The sequence below is a fragment of the Rhipicephalus microplus genome, chromosome 3 (assembly GCF_043290135.1).
Source record: "Rhipicephalus microplus isolate Deutch F79 chromosome 3, USDA_Rmic, whole genome shotgun sequence".
NCBI lineage: Eukaryota > Metazoa > Arthropoda > Arachnida > Ixodida > Ixodidae > Rhipicephalus > Rhipicephalus microplus.
This window is the reverse complement of record NC_134702.1, coordinates 63825465-63840283: the sequence shown is the minus strand read 5'-3', so window position 1 is coordinate 63840283 and position 14819 is coordinate 63825465. Positions and strand designations below refer to the sequence as shown.

At 48.0% G+C, this 14819-nt stretch overlaps 1 protein-coding gene across 2 annotated transcripts in view; it reads left to right on the top strand.

Annotated features, from left to right (window-relative positions):
• Positions 1–382: 382 nt before the first annotated feature.
• LOC119161207 (cytochrome P450 3A41-like) overlaps positions 383–14819 on the top strand; it is a 52106-nt gene continuing 37669 nt past the window's right edge. For both annotated transcript variants that reach the window (XM_075889649.1, XM_075889648.1), the window contains exons 1-2: positions 383–564; positions 7583–7679. In XM_075889649.1, the coding sequence (XP_075745764.1) occupies positions 512–564; positions 7583–7679 (150 nt within the window). In that variant the 5' untranslated portion in view covers positions 383–511. The remainder of the gene's footprint in view (positions 565–7582; positions 7680–14819) is intronic.

Sequence of the window (14819 nt, the reverse complement as noted above, 5' to 3'; positions counted from 1 at the left end):
ACGGCTTCAAAATTTATTACGTAACGGGGTTCGGTGCGGGAACCGGAATGTGGCATCTCCAACCACCATTTTTTTTCGCGTGTTTACTCACTTACCCAGTGTCGTGTCGTGGTAGAAGTGGTGTTTTCTGTATTTAGAAATTGCACTTATTTATTAAGTGAAAGATTGTTTCGACTTTCTGTGTCCATTTATTACCCAGCAAAGAGCGCATTGTGCCACAGCTTTACCAGAAATTCTCGTGGGGAGAGAAGTGCTCGTACAAATCAAAATGCTCGTACAAATCAAAATTTGCCCACCGCCATAGTAACGTCATCTGTTCTCGTTTTATTTACAGCCAGCTGCCGACTCCCCGACGCGCTGACGAGCTGAAAGAGAGGGAAGCTAAAAAGTCCGATCGCTTCGACGTTTGCGTTCGCACGAACTTGGAGTCAGTATATGATACACGACTAGCGATACACGCCACTCCACGAGGAGGTCTTCTGTGCTCAAATATTCGGGAGAAGAACGCACCATGTTGGCAGTCTTGGTCACACTTTTCGGGCTCTTACTGAGTGTTGCCCTTTGGTAGGTACAGTTTCGTTAACATTTTCATGACGTCACTCTCTATTCTCGGTGTAGTGCTTTTCGAGGTCACCTTTCATTTGCATATTATCTTGACATTCACTTTGTGAAGCTCTCCAATTAGTTGAGCTTCGGAGCCGGTGATGAATAATAATATTTGGTCGAGTTTGACGTCTAAAAAGCAGCACAAGACTATGAGAGACGCAGTTAGTATGAGGTACGCAGAGTGGCAGGTTGCCGTGGGGCGCACAGCGAGTTCCCGTGTTCAGAAGTGCGTTCGGGCATAATTCTGCCTTGAACAACTATCGTTTTTTCTTAAACTGTCAGAATTCCTGACTTTCTCTGAACAAGCGGAACGGAAGACGTCAGCCCCCGGGATGGGGGACCATCCATCCAACGAGACAGGGGGCCCTAGCCGTTTGCATAAGGATGGACCCAATGTGGGTGACCGCGTTGGCGCATCTGCTCCTTGTGATGATTCTACCGAGAGCTCATCAGTGGCAGAGATGGAATTGGAAGCCGACTTCAGGACATTCCATACCCGCCGGTTGAAAAGGAAGCTTTGCAGGACGTCATCAACGGCGGAGCCACAACCGGCGCTAGACAAAGGCAAGCGATGTTTCACCATCTTGTATGTAGCCATGTATACACCAGACAACCTGAACTCACTAAACAGGCAGTCATTGACTAATTATTTCGAGCGAGTTGCATCTGCTCAAGTGAATGAAATTCGCATAAATAGCAGGAAAAACATATTGTCAGTTCATGTGACAAACAACCATTCATGACAGACTGAAGGCCGTCACGCAGCTCGGAAGTATTTCAGTTCTCGCGTTTTTCGCTCACGGGAAAGGAACAACGACTGACGTGATAAATGACGTCGACGCTGACATGACAGACGCTAACCTCCAGAGTCTTGTGACGTCGACAGTCAGAATCGTGACCATACGCCGCTTCGGGCAGTCTCGCTCCATCAAACTGGTATTTGATTCTGAGACTCTGCCCCCTAGCGGGAAGGTTGGATACGTGAAACATCCGGTGCGCCCATACGTGCCACGACCCTTACGGTGTCACAAGTGCTACAAGTTGGGACACGTCAGCGCAGTGTGCAAAAGTGAGACAACTTGCCAGTGGTACGGCGGATCTCATAAGGTAGAAAACTGCGATAATGCTGTTCCATTGAAATGCCCAAACTGCTCTGGTGCACATGAGGCAACGTCGAAAAAGTGCCCGAAGATCAAAGAAGAAATGCGCGTCCTGCGGGAGATGGTCAGAGACAACTCGACACACAGAGAGGCTGTCACGTCCATCCGCCGACACAGACGTCGTCCAAAACGTTGGCACCAGTGAAAGCATAGTGGACATAGGAGGGATGCATCACCATCAGCAACAGATGAACATACGCGTGCGCATTATCAAGCCCCTACACCCATGTTGTACGCACCTCGTCCAAGGGATGCAGAAAGTGGACCAACGCCCGCGTTGCACGCCGATGCTTCAGATACTGAGTGGCCTTCGCTGCCGACCGGAGCAATAAAAAAGACCACATCATGGGCTGCAACTTCAAAGAGGGCGGAAAATGATAGGCAGGACACTGAGAAGAACCAAACTATGCTGAAGCATCTACTAAAACCTATTCTTTTCATTCTTGATGAGCTACACACACCAGGTGCAAAAACAGCAATGCAGATCCTCAACGTGCTGGAACCGCTACTGCTGACCCTTCCATAACCATTATGGCGAATTTCCTCGATGAACGTGTGCGCACCTCTGCTATATTGCAGTGGAACGCACGAGGTTTGCGAAGCCGATTGTCTGACTTTCGACAACGTATGTTTAAATACAAATTTCCGTTGGTCGTAATATGTGAGCCGAGTATGATGTCGTCATTTCGTATTTCCGGATACATCACTTTCTGGTCACGCGATGATCGAAATACGAGCAAAGTAATTATATGCGTACGTCAAGATTTAACGTACCTGAGACATGCCGTGGCTCCTCGTGCTTCTAACGACTATATTTGCCTATCTCTAAAGCACACGCGACGTTCAATATCAATCATTGGTGAATACATTCCTCCTAGAAGCCACGTGGACTGTTCCCATCTCTTGTCTTTGCTCCAAGCTTGCCCTGGACCACATGTATTAGTTGGGGATTTTAATGTACATCATCCCATGTGGGGTTCTGCCTCAATGAACACCCGCGGTAGGGACATTGCCGATTTTGTGCTCAATCAGGGCCTGATGTCCATTAACGATGGCTCACCTACTTACCTCCATGGCGCATCATACAGCAGCTGTCTAGACGTATGTTTTGTGAGCAGAAGTCTCTTGCCTACCACCTGTTGGTTCGTAGACGTTGAAACACATGGAAGTGACCATCTCCCTACATATATACAGCTAAAAAAAATTCCGTCGTTCGACTCCCCTGCCTGTGAATTGCGGGAACATTCAATCTATATCTGAAATAGAAAACCTCATTGCATCAGCCTTAACAACGCATACGAAACTTGTGAATGTGTCACTACCAAGATCACAACTTGACGCACAGTATGAATTCTTCGTGCAATCCGTCGCCGGGCAGAGAGGAAATACAGGAGGACGAAATCACCATCTGACCTATCTACAGCACGTCAAGCACAACGACATGTATTGCGACACCTCGATAAGCTCGATAGGCAACGGTGGAGGGTATTTTGTGGCTTTCTTGATCCCAGAAAACCCCTGTCTCGAATATGGCAAACTGTCCGAAGCCTTCAGAAGCCCACTCAACAGTTGTTCCCTTTCCGATCTTTGGCTTTAAAGCAAGGTCGACCTGAAGTAGAGGTTGCAGAAGATTACTGCCACTTATTCGTAGGTATGTCCTCCTCATCGATATCACCTTCGTGTTTAGCCTCACCGCCATCCAGAGACGATCGCCTTGACTTACCATTCACAATGCACGAACTCGACGCTGTGATTTCTGCGTCCTGACGGTGGTCCACACCAGGGCCTGACGGAATTACTTATTCGGCTCTATATCACCTCAGCCAGGAAGCAAGACAAGCTCTCTTGTCGTTCTACAACTCTACGTGGGAAACAGCGACAGTCCCAGAGAGTTGGAAGTGCAGCCGCATAGTGGCCTTACTGAAACCAGGCAAGTGTTCACACGAGTTGTCTTCTTATAGAGCCATTGTCCTAGCCAGTTGCATCGGTAAGGTGGTGGAACACATGGTGCTGGCAAGATTGGAAGGGCTGCTGGAGAATAATGTCGGCTTACCAGATTTTGTAAATGGCTTCCGTAGAGGTCGATCATCTATAGACGGTGTTGTAGGTCTAGTTTCTTTTGTTGAAAAGGAAAGACAACGTCGGAGATTGGTAGGGGCCATTTTCTTAGATATACAGGGCGCGTACGATAGCGTCTACCATGAGGCCATTCGTGACGCACTTGAAGACATAGGCGTAAATGGCCGACTACACGATTGGATAGTGAGCTATCTCAGAGTACGTACCATTTTTATGTCGACATCTGACGGTGACACGGCCAGGCACTCGTAAGCCGTGGAGTTCCGCAAGGCGCCATCCTGAGCCCCATGGTTTTTAATATAGCACTCATTGGCCTTGAAGCTGAGCTTCCCGACGTTGTCAGAATCAGTGCGTATGCAGACGACATATGCATATGGGCATCTGGAGCAACGCGACCACAACTGCGAGCAAGGCTACAACAAGGCACACCAATAACATCTAAGTACTTACGTCGTCAGGGCCTGGAACTTTCAATAGCAAAATGTGCTGCATTGGCATTTACGAAGAAATCAATGTCGCGGTACCCAGTCTTCGCTCACGAAGCAGTGATTCCCGCGGTCAAGGACCACCGCTATTCAGGGGTCGTCATTGATCGCAACCTGTTCTGGTCAAAGCATGTGACTGTGCTGCGAAACAAACTAATCAGTTTTGTGTATGTTCTTCGTGTTATAGCAGGACTGAAATGGGGCCCTTCAGAGAAAAGTCTTCTGCAGTTATACAAGGCATTGTTTGTGGGCTATATAAGGTACAGCTCACCTGTGCTTTCCAGCATGCGGGCAACGTGCCTTCGTATTTTAGAGAGCCTCCAGGCATGAGCACTGAGAATATGCTTTGGCCTGCCACGGTGCACGTCAACCTCTGGCACTATAGAGGAGTTTCTCACCTACCCTATAGAGGTTTACACGTCCTGTGAGCCTCTTCGAGTGCACCTTCGTCTACTGACTCGACATGCACAGTACCCGTTATCTTCGCTACGAGTGGACCGACCAGGCTGTACCTATTCGCGATGCCTCGATACGCATAGGCACATGATCCCTTCAGGCTTTGCACCTGCCGTAATCCCTGCAGTGCCTCCATGGACATTGATTAAACTACTGGTGTGCCTTCGCATACGTGGAATTTCGTATAAGTCCCGTGTTTCTTATATTGCCCTCTAGCAACTCACCTTGGCACATTTAGATAACCGATACAGCGACTCTGTGCACATTTACACCGATGGATCCGTAACTTCATCCGCCTCAGCTGCAGCCTTCGTGATCCCTCACCTCGGTATTTCCCGACAGTACAAATTAGATCATAGGTAATCTTCGACAGCTGCAGAACTTGTTGCTATACAAGAAGCCATAAAATTTGTGAACGACCAAGCACCGCGTAAATGAACCACTCTGCCTGATTCAAAATCAGCGCTTCAAGCTATCAATTCTTGCTCAAGAGGCCAATTTTACGAGTTAGCGTTAGGAATCATCCAGGCATTTGACCTAACACACAGGAGTGGTTCCTTGATTACACTCCAATGGATTCCTGGACACTGCGGCCTGGTTGGCAACGAAACAGCCCATAGCGAAGCAAGAGCGGCAATATACAACGCTCCTATGTACGTCAAAGTACCATATTCGCGAAGTGACGTCAACACATTGTTGATATTGCTCATTCACGAATGCGCTGCCACTTACTCGTTGCTACCAGATCACCGGAACAAGCGCATGCGGGAAACAGACCCCGGCATGACTTTTCGTCTTTCAGATAAAATCAGCCGAAGACATGCTAATATACTGCACCGAATTCGCCTGGGCGTCGCCTTCACTCGCCACTACACCCACCTAATCGGCCGTGCGGACAGGCCGAATTGTGAACGCTGCCAAGTGCGCGAAACAATAGCTCACATATTTTGGGACTATGCATTATACGCGGCGCAAAGGAAAATACTAACTGCAACGTTGGCAAGCATAGGACGAACATTATTAAGTGAAAGCCAGATATTGTCAGCAATGAACGACCAAACAGTGTCAAAAACTGCTACAAAGGCTGTTCTAGACTTTATAAAAATCACTAAACTAGAAACTAGACTGTAGGGTACTATGCTAAGTGGCTACTGTACATACGCACCACCTCTTCTTGTCCCCATCATCACCCTTCATCCCTTTTTTCTTCCCCTTTCCCTTATCCCCCGTGTAGAGTAGCAGGCTAGAGCGAACTAGCTCAGGCCTACCTCTCTGCCTTCTAATAAATTCTCACTCTCTCACTCTCCCGTGTTCAGAGAAGGCGGACCCAGAGAAGCCCGCCTGAAAAAAAAAAGGCGAATCACTCGTTCACAAGGTTGACGAGAGGTTGGGACTAAAGGGGAAAGCCGACCAGAAAGCGAGTCTCGCAAGATCCAGGCGACACGTGGTTGTCTGGTTTTAAGTTGATTGTTTGGCATTCGCATTTGGCGTTTGAGAAGGCCATGAGGACGCGGAAGAAGCTTTATACCGCAGGGCCGACTGAGACATGGTTGGGCTATGAGTTCATTCTTTGATGACAATGCGGCCTTCGAAGCATGTGAACGAGCTTGCCCAACGCTACAAGTCATTCACGAGCGTTTTTGGAACGGCGGGGCACCTCGCTGTCGCATGCACACAATGTCAGTAGACAGGGCCTGACAACGTTCTCAGCGCGTTTAGGACGGCTTCTACAAAGCGGCGTTTGGTATGCGAGTAGATGGAGCTCGAGCCTGGGAACGGCCACCAGTGGACGTCAAGACCGATACTCAGACTAACAGGAAAGAGAAGGTGTTCGAGGTTTGTGGTGTTTGAGGCCGTATGACGACACGCGTTGCGCAGAAAACCAACCTTGCGTGTTTAATTTCTTAACGTGTTTTTTACCAATGCAGTGACTGTTATGAAATTGTTCCAGCAATCAGTTGTGGTGATGCGAGCCCCCATTGTGTAATTGGCTTGTGTGGAGACCCTTTGTTTGACCGAGGGTTGAAAAGAGGGTGCTCGGATGTGAAATATGAGCAGAGGTTCGAGCTTGGACATGCAGGCAAACGCCCGAGTGCTGCAATAAAGCGTCTCTTCATCAGACAACGGCTCTTCCTTCGCGCTGCCATCGAGAACAGGAGTTCTCTAGGGGCGCCCTTCCCAAACCTCAAACACCTTCCCTCCTGAGCTCGTGTTGAAGCCAGTTGAGGAAGTGGGAAGAAACTTATACCGTAGTGGAGGGCTGCGGAAATTTCAAATACTTGAGATCCTTTAACTTTTGCTTAAATTCAAGCTTGCATACCTGTTGCATTTAGCTCCATGGCATCGATATGCAGCCGCCGCGGGCGGTATTTGATCCTGATATTTTTGGGTCAGCAGCAAAGCACCATTACTGCTGCACAACGGCGGTGATTTGCGGTGATGATTCTTCTGAAATATTATGAAAAGAACGATGTGAAAATTTCAAAAGGATTTCAAGCAACAGGTTCAATATCGATCGAAAATCACGTTTGCTAGATAAATTAGAAAAAACAGTAACCGTAGTAACCAGCACAAAAACTAAGCAAAGACAAGAAAAAGTGTGTGAATAGGGTGTAATGCTTTGCACTGTAAACTGGGCACTGTAACACAGTGCCTAGTTTTATGCCTCGCGAGTGCTTCGGTGTCTTTCAATATTACATATACCATCTGGAGGTTCCGTATATTAACAAATAACTTCTTGCGTTGGGCCTCATTTACGTACCTTAACGTTATTTTGTTTTTTCGTCGTGCTGATAGGTGGCTAAGACGAATCTTCACGTTCTGGAACGGCAAGGGAATAGCACACCTCACTTTCTGGGAGTACGTGCGCTTCGCCTACGACATCTACACCAAGGTAGGCGCACATTGAAATAATTTAAAGAATAAAGCGTATTTGTACCAAGCGCCACCTAGCTATAGTACGAAGAGAAGTGTATATTTAAAGGCTCGTTTTCTTTGTTAGATAAATATTAATGAGAACTAACAGACACTAATTATCTATTAGTTCTCAATACTATTCTAGCTATAACAAATAATAACATACGATATGCCATTACAGAACACTCCACCTGAGTCACACATGTATTACCCAAATAACAGCTAATAAATAACCTAATCTTTTGCAGTAGTTTTTCAAATATGCATTACTTTAGCAGTGAAGCTGCCTGGGCTAGCCGTGATTTGTGTGGCCTACCATAAAGGTACGCGTGTGTGCCTGTGCAGCCTATAAGAAAACTATCCTAATCATAAATGAGTAGGTGCCAATGACATTAGGTAAATCCTTCATCGCTGGTTCGCTGAAAATATATAGACGGCAACAGTTAGTCCAACCAATGGTTGCGAAACGACGGCGGCGAGCCGTGGGGGGGGGGGGGAAGTGGTTTTGATGAAATGAAGAGAAAAGTGAGCCCCGTAACTATCTCTCAGGGGGAGAACACCCCAACATTAGCTCACGAGGGGTAAGGGTAAAGGAGGGATTAAAAGGATAGGATTAAAAATTAAAGAGATAGAGAGAGAGAAAGGAGAGAGCGAGGTGCAGGGACAGCGAACAATGGAAGTAAGGAGAAGATAGAAAAGACGGAGATGGTCGCAGAAGCCTGAGGACGGGGCACCACTCGACAAGAGCTCCTGTCGGCGTCAGGAGATGGTGTAGGGCAAGCCCCTCAGCCAGAGCTACGCTGTCATCGGAGATCGGCGTCAGGATATGGCGTAGGGCGAGTCCAGTCAGCCAGAGCTGCGCTGTCGTCGGTTATTGCGAGGGCAGAATCGGTCAGCACGAAATCCAGCGAGATGAGCCGAAGACCCCGAGTATATTGTTACTGCATATGTGATTTGTGTATGAGCCTCTGGATAGCGGGGAACAAGCAGATTAGAAAAGAGGACATTTGGCTAGCGAGATAGGCATCGGGTGCACGACACCTTGAAGTCTACCGTTACGTCACAGCGTAATGAACACATTTCTGAACGTAACAGAGTGGTGGAGGTGCTGGGCACAGCACGACGACGAACCACGAAGCCACAGCTGTTTGAACTTCCCCGGAGCCGTCGTCTTGCTGGTCTGCCACCGACAACAACCATCATGGCCGAGAGAGAAGGTCACGGCTTCTCAACCAAAAAGGTCAGTGCCGGCTGCACCTCGGTATCACTATAAGGAACCCCGCCCATCCGCGGGAAGAGCAGGGGAAGATGCGGACGCGTGGCTGACACATTACAAAAGGGTGAGCCGGTACAACTGCTGGGATCCCACCAACCAACTGGGAAATGTCGCGCTGTTTCTCACGGAAACCGCCTTGATGGGGTACAAAAACCACGAAGATTCCTTAACAACGTGGGATCATTCCGCTGAAGAACTCAAGAAATGCTTCGGCGACTCTGATTCAAAAAAGGAAAGCGCGGGGCGTGCGTTGGGTGAAAGAGCCCAGACTCCTGGAGAAACGTGTAACACCTACAGAGAGGAGGTTCTGATGCTGTGCAAGATCATAGACCCGTATATGTCTGAAGAGGACATAGTCGGACACCTTCTGAAAGGTATAGCAGGGGACGTCCACAATTTTTTAATAGGCGGGGAAGACCTCACTTCCGTCTCCGCCGTTCAACGTCACTGTCGTACTTTCGAGAAGCTGAAGACCCGTCGTATTGCCCCGAAATTTAGAAGGCTGGCAAATGTAACAATGGTCGCCAGCGTCGACGTGAGCCCGTCTGCCGACCTTGCCGCTACTATCAAGGCAATAGTGCGCAAAGAGCTACAGCGACAAGACACACTGGTCGCAGACACCATCCATCATCCGCCTACCTGTTCATCCTACTACCCTGCGCCGCTCGCTCCTCTGCCACCATCGGTATGTGTGACGGGCTTTGGCAAAGCTGGAACTTCCTGGCCACGCCGAGACTCATTCACGCCTGACCAGCGGTATGACCGACGCCTTCGTCCCGACCCTGCTCCACAGAAGCGGGCAGTTCCCGTTCAGCAAGCTGCTCCACTCCGTTTGGGTAGGCGACCTTACGCAGCGGAGCACTCTCAGCAGTGGTTCGGCAAACGACCCCAACCCGTCTGCTACAACTATGGCGTCGAAGGGCACATTGCCAGGTACTGCAATTACCGGCAGCCACTGAGGTACGACCGCTCACCGAGATCCCACTTGTCCAGCTTTGCACGAGCACCAACATTCCCTGGAAGCGCATCTCACGAGATACCAAGGCCGGTGCAAAACCGTTCTCCAGCCTCTGACCGCAGTCTGCACCTCCGCCAACCTCCCGCTCCAATCAGTCGCCGTCTCCTAGGTGCCGCTACCCTTCGCCGCCTCCGGAAACCGTAGGCGCGACCGTTGGAGGTGAGGTCGCCGGACAGTCTTCGATTTCCACAGAAATGCCTCCTGTAATTTGCATGTTTAGAAATAAGGCTCGTTTGCTAATCGACGGTGTCTCAATAATGGCCTTAGTAGACTCAGGTGCAGCCATATCTGTGATGAGTCTAGCATTCAAATTCCTTCTAGGACAAAAGGTCATGTTCCGTTGGGACCGTGCTGGTACGATTCGTGGAGTGAGCGGAGATGTCTTACAACCTGCTGGTGTCTGTACAGTGACTGTTGGTTTGGGTAGCCATAATTTTATTTCAGATTTTGCAGTTCTCTTCTATAAAACGCATGACGTAATTCTAGGACACAATTTCCTGAATCTTTGTGGTGCCACTGTCAATTGCCGCACAGGAGAGATTACAGTAGATTCAAATGTTCTAGTAGCGTTTATGGAAAGCCCACCCTGTATGGAAAGCACCCTTTGCGTGTCCATGGATACAACTGTACCGCCCTTGTCTGCCAAGTGTGTTCCTGTCGTCAGTTCCCCTGCAACTGAGACGACATTTAATGCCACCGTAGAGCCCATTCACCTCGGCTGCATAAAGCAAAATGTACTAATGCCCTATTGTACGTTGTCGGTTGTGCAAGGGCATACTGGTTTGTGGGTGATCAACGGCTCCAATGAACCTTCGGTACTGCCAGAGGGTCTACAACTTGCTAAGATCCATCAACATCAAGTGTTCTCCGGGTAAGCCCGATTCCGATAATCTGCACGCTTGGGACACCTTCATAATGGCACTGATTGACAATTCTCTTAGCACCAACGAGAGTAATGACCTGGCGAATATTCTGCGGAAACATGCTGGTGTTTTCTATTTCGCACAGCTACAGGCTCCACTGTCATTCCCTGCTTCTCGTGTAAATCACCGTATAGATATGGCATACCATAGACCTCTCCGACAAAAGCCATACCGGGTATCGCCTTCGGAACGCGCAGTGATAAATGAACAGGTTGGCGAGATGCTAAAGAAGAATGTGATTCAGGAATCATGCAGTCCGTGGGCCGCTCCCGTAATATTGGTCAAGAAGAAAGATGGAACATGGCGATTTTGCGTTGACTACCGCCGTCTCAACGCCATCACAAAGAAGGACCTATACCCACTACCACGTATTGATGATGGTAAAGACTGTCTTTCATCAGCCTCCTACTTTCCGTCTGTTGATTTGAGGTCAGGGTATTGGCAAATCCCAATGCACGAAGAAGGCAAAGAGAAAATGGCATATGTTACACCAGATGGTCTTTTTGAATTCAATGTGATGCCATTCGGACTATGCAATGCGCCTGCAACTTTTGGGCACTTCATGGATAACTATCTGCGTGGTTTGAAGTGGGAAGTATGCATGTGTTATCTGGACGATGTTGTGATTTTTGGGCGCACTCTCTGTGAGCACAACACACGCCTCGATCTCGTGCTGAACTGCCTAAGCAAAGCACGCTTGGTGCTCAACTCAAAGAAATGTTGTTTCGGAGAGCGCTAAACACTCGTCCTTGGACAATTGGTGAACAAAGAAGGCATACGGCCGGATCCCGCGAAGACGGCTGTAGTGGAGGCATTCAAGCAACCTCACTCAGCGAAAGCACTACGCAGCTTTTTGGGCCTCTGCTGATAATTCCGTCGATTCATTCCTGGATTTGCCAATATCGCGCACACACTCACGTGCCTTCTTCAGAAAGGCACACCATTTGACTGTACTCCGGAATGTGCGTCCGCATTTTCTGAGTTGAAGCTCCTTTTCACATCCCATCCGATTCTTCGACACTTCGATCCTCTGGGTCCCACAGAACTTCACACAGACGCTATAGCGGTGTGAGTGTAGGCGCCGTGTTGGTCCAACGCTTGGATACCAAAGAAGATGTCGTTGCGTATGCAACTCGCTCGCTAAGCAAGTCCGAGCGTAACTACACCGTCACAGAGCAAGAATGCCTCGCAGTAGTCTTCGCAGTGCAGCGCTTCCGTCCTACCTGTACGGACGCCCCTTTATCATCATGACAGATCATCGTTCGCTCTGTTGGTTGGTCAATCTGCGTGACCCATTTGGTTAACTAGCGCGCTGGGCACTCCGTCTGCAGGAATACAACTTTACGGTTTCCTATAAAAGTGGCCGTCGTCACGCTGATGCAGATTGTCTTTCGCGACTACCGCTTCCATCAACAGACTGTGACGCGGGCTATTTCGACACATACATCGCGCCATCGAACCTGCCATTGCCTGCTACCAATGCCTTTAAGATTGAGCAGCAAAGGGACCACACCATACAGGAGGTTCTTCCTACCGAGTCTTACGTAAAACGTACGTAAAACGAGTGAATACTGGGGAACGAGAAAGGCAACGGCGACTGCGACAAGACCCCGAAGCAAGGAAGGGCCCATCGACGACGTGTCCGTATACGTACGAGGTGCCAACGCTCATATTCAGGGCGGGTTTCTGTCTATAAAACTGAAATGAGAAATGATAACTTGATAACAGGGTCTCGTGAACAAAAAAATATTAAGTTGAAAATAAGGCAAATATGGCACTAGTGGTGCGAAGCCAAATAAAAACGTAGAGTTGGGCGTTCTTTGTTTCTCTTTAGTTGTCTGCATCTCTCTTTATTTTTCATTTTTTCTCTTTTTTCTGCGCTCATTTCCATTTCTTTCTCTTACATTCTATTTCTTTCTCTTTAAGGCTGTTTCTATTTTGCTCCATATTTCATGTCTTTCTTTTATCTCTCTTTCTTTTTCTCCGTCTGTCTATTTCTCGCGTAATTCCTGTTTATGATTTACCTCTTTCTCACTTTATTAACTCTTTCTCTTTCTACATAAATTTTTTTAATTTACCTTGCTCATTCTCATTGCGCTACGCTGTCTTCTCTGCCACCCTTATTTTCATCCTCCCCACCCTGACTTTTATTTCTGAATATCTGCTTTTTGCTTCACTCTAACTCTCTCACTTTTCTTGTCCTTTTACTTTCCTTTCTTTCCTTTCTCTCTCTCTCTCTCTCTCTCTCATTTCCTCGCTTGCTTCCTCATTCGTCCTATCTTTCTCTCTCTCTCTCTAACCATCTTTGTCTCTTTCGTTCTGTCTGTCTCTTTCGTAGGATTCATTGTATCTATAGGGGCAATCTATCATACATGAATTGAGAGTGCTTGCTGAATGTGCTCCACTCCACTGTTATTATAGTTACTTCAATCTCGTGGTTCGGCTCCGCGGTTAATACCTGTCCTAAGAATACGAACTCTTTTACAACGTCAAGTGCGCTGCTATACCTATATCGGAGCACTGTTCTCTTCCGAGGTTGTTGTAGACTACTTTCGTTTTCTGAAGATTAATTTTAAAGCCTATCTTTCTGTTTCCCTTGTCTAGTTCAGTAATCATGAATTCAAACAGGTTTCCTCGAGTTACTCAGCAATGCTATGTCATCCGCGAAGCGCTGTCATCGGTGCACCTGTTATATACCTTCAATTCAAGAGGAAGGTATATAACAGCTGCATCTTATCGGTACTTGCCTACAGAGCAGAAACCTGGAGGATTACAAAAAGGGTTCAGCTTAAGTTGAGGACGACGCAACGAGCAATGGGAAGAAAAAATGTTAGGCGCCACACTAAGGGACAAGACAGAGCATTTCTGGGAACAAGCGGGTGTTAAGGACATCACCGTCAAGATCAAGAAGAAGGAATAGTCATGGGCCCTAGCGCGAAGGCAGGACAACCGCTAGTCATTAAGGATCACATACTAGATTCCCAGAGAAGGCAAGCGGGTGACGGGAAGGCAGATAGTTAGGTGAGCAGATAAGATTAGGAAGTTTGCCAGTATAAAGTGACAGCGGCAAGAACAGGACTGAGTTGACTGCATGGCGGAACATGGGAGAGGCCTTTGTCCTGCAGTGGGCGTAGTCCAACTGATGATGATGTTAATTATCTCTGTGCTATGAATCACTCTCTTCTGTCCTTCTTTTCCTCCTTTTTACCCACACTTATCTTCCTCAACCACTCACTATACTGAACTATACAAAGCTATGATGTGCTCTGATAGCGTGGTTAGATAGGCGAGGGGTTACGATGCTCGCCTTCGGTTCGTAGGAGCACGCATCTGAATTCGTTATCGTCAAGATTTTTTTTCACGGAAGTATTTTTTCATTTTTCGTTCTATTTGTGATTCTTTCTCTATCTCTTTTTTTTTACTTTCTCTGTAGTTATTCTCTCGCCTCTCGGGTTATCAAATCCCTCGCCAGACAAGTAACCGCACGTGTTCTGTGATTAAAGACGAGGACGAAGCAAGCACATGCCAGTTCATTGATTGATTGATATGAGGCGTTGAACGTCCCAAAACCACCATGTGATTATGAGAGACGCCGTAGTGGAGGGCTCCGGAAATTTGGACCACCTGGGGTTCTTTAACGTGCACCCAAATCTGAGCACACGGGCCTACACCATTTCCGCCTCCATCAGAAATGCAGCCACCGCAGCCAGGATTCAAACCCGCGACCTGCGGGTCAGCAGCCGAGTACCTTAGCCACTAGATCACCGCGGCGGGGCACATGCGAGTTCATGTTTATGATCATTTCTATTTATGCGTCATGCCCCAACCGGTCACATTGAATAGCTGCGCTGTTCAAAATACAGCATTTTGCCTCTTTTTCACGGTATGCACGAGTTCCTA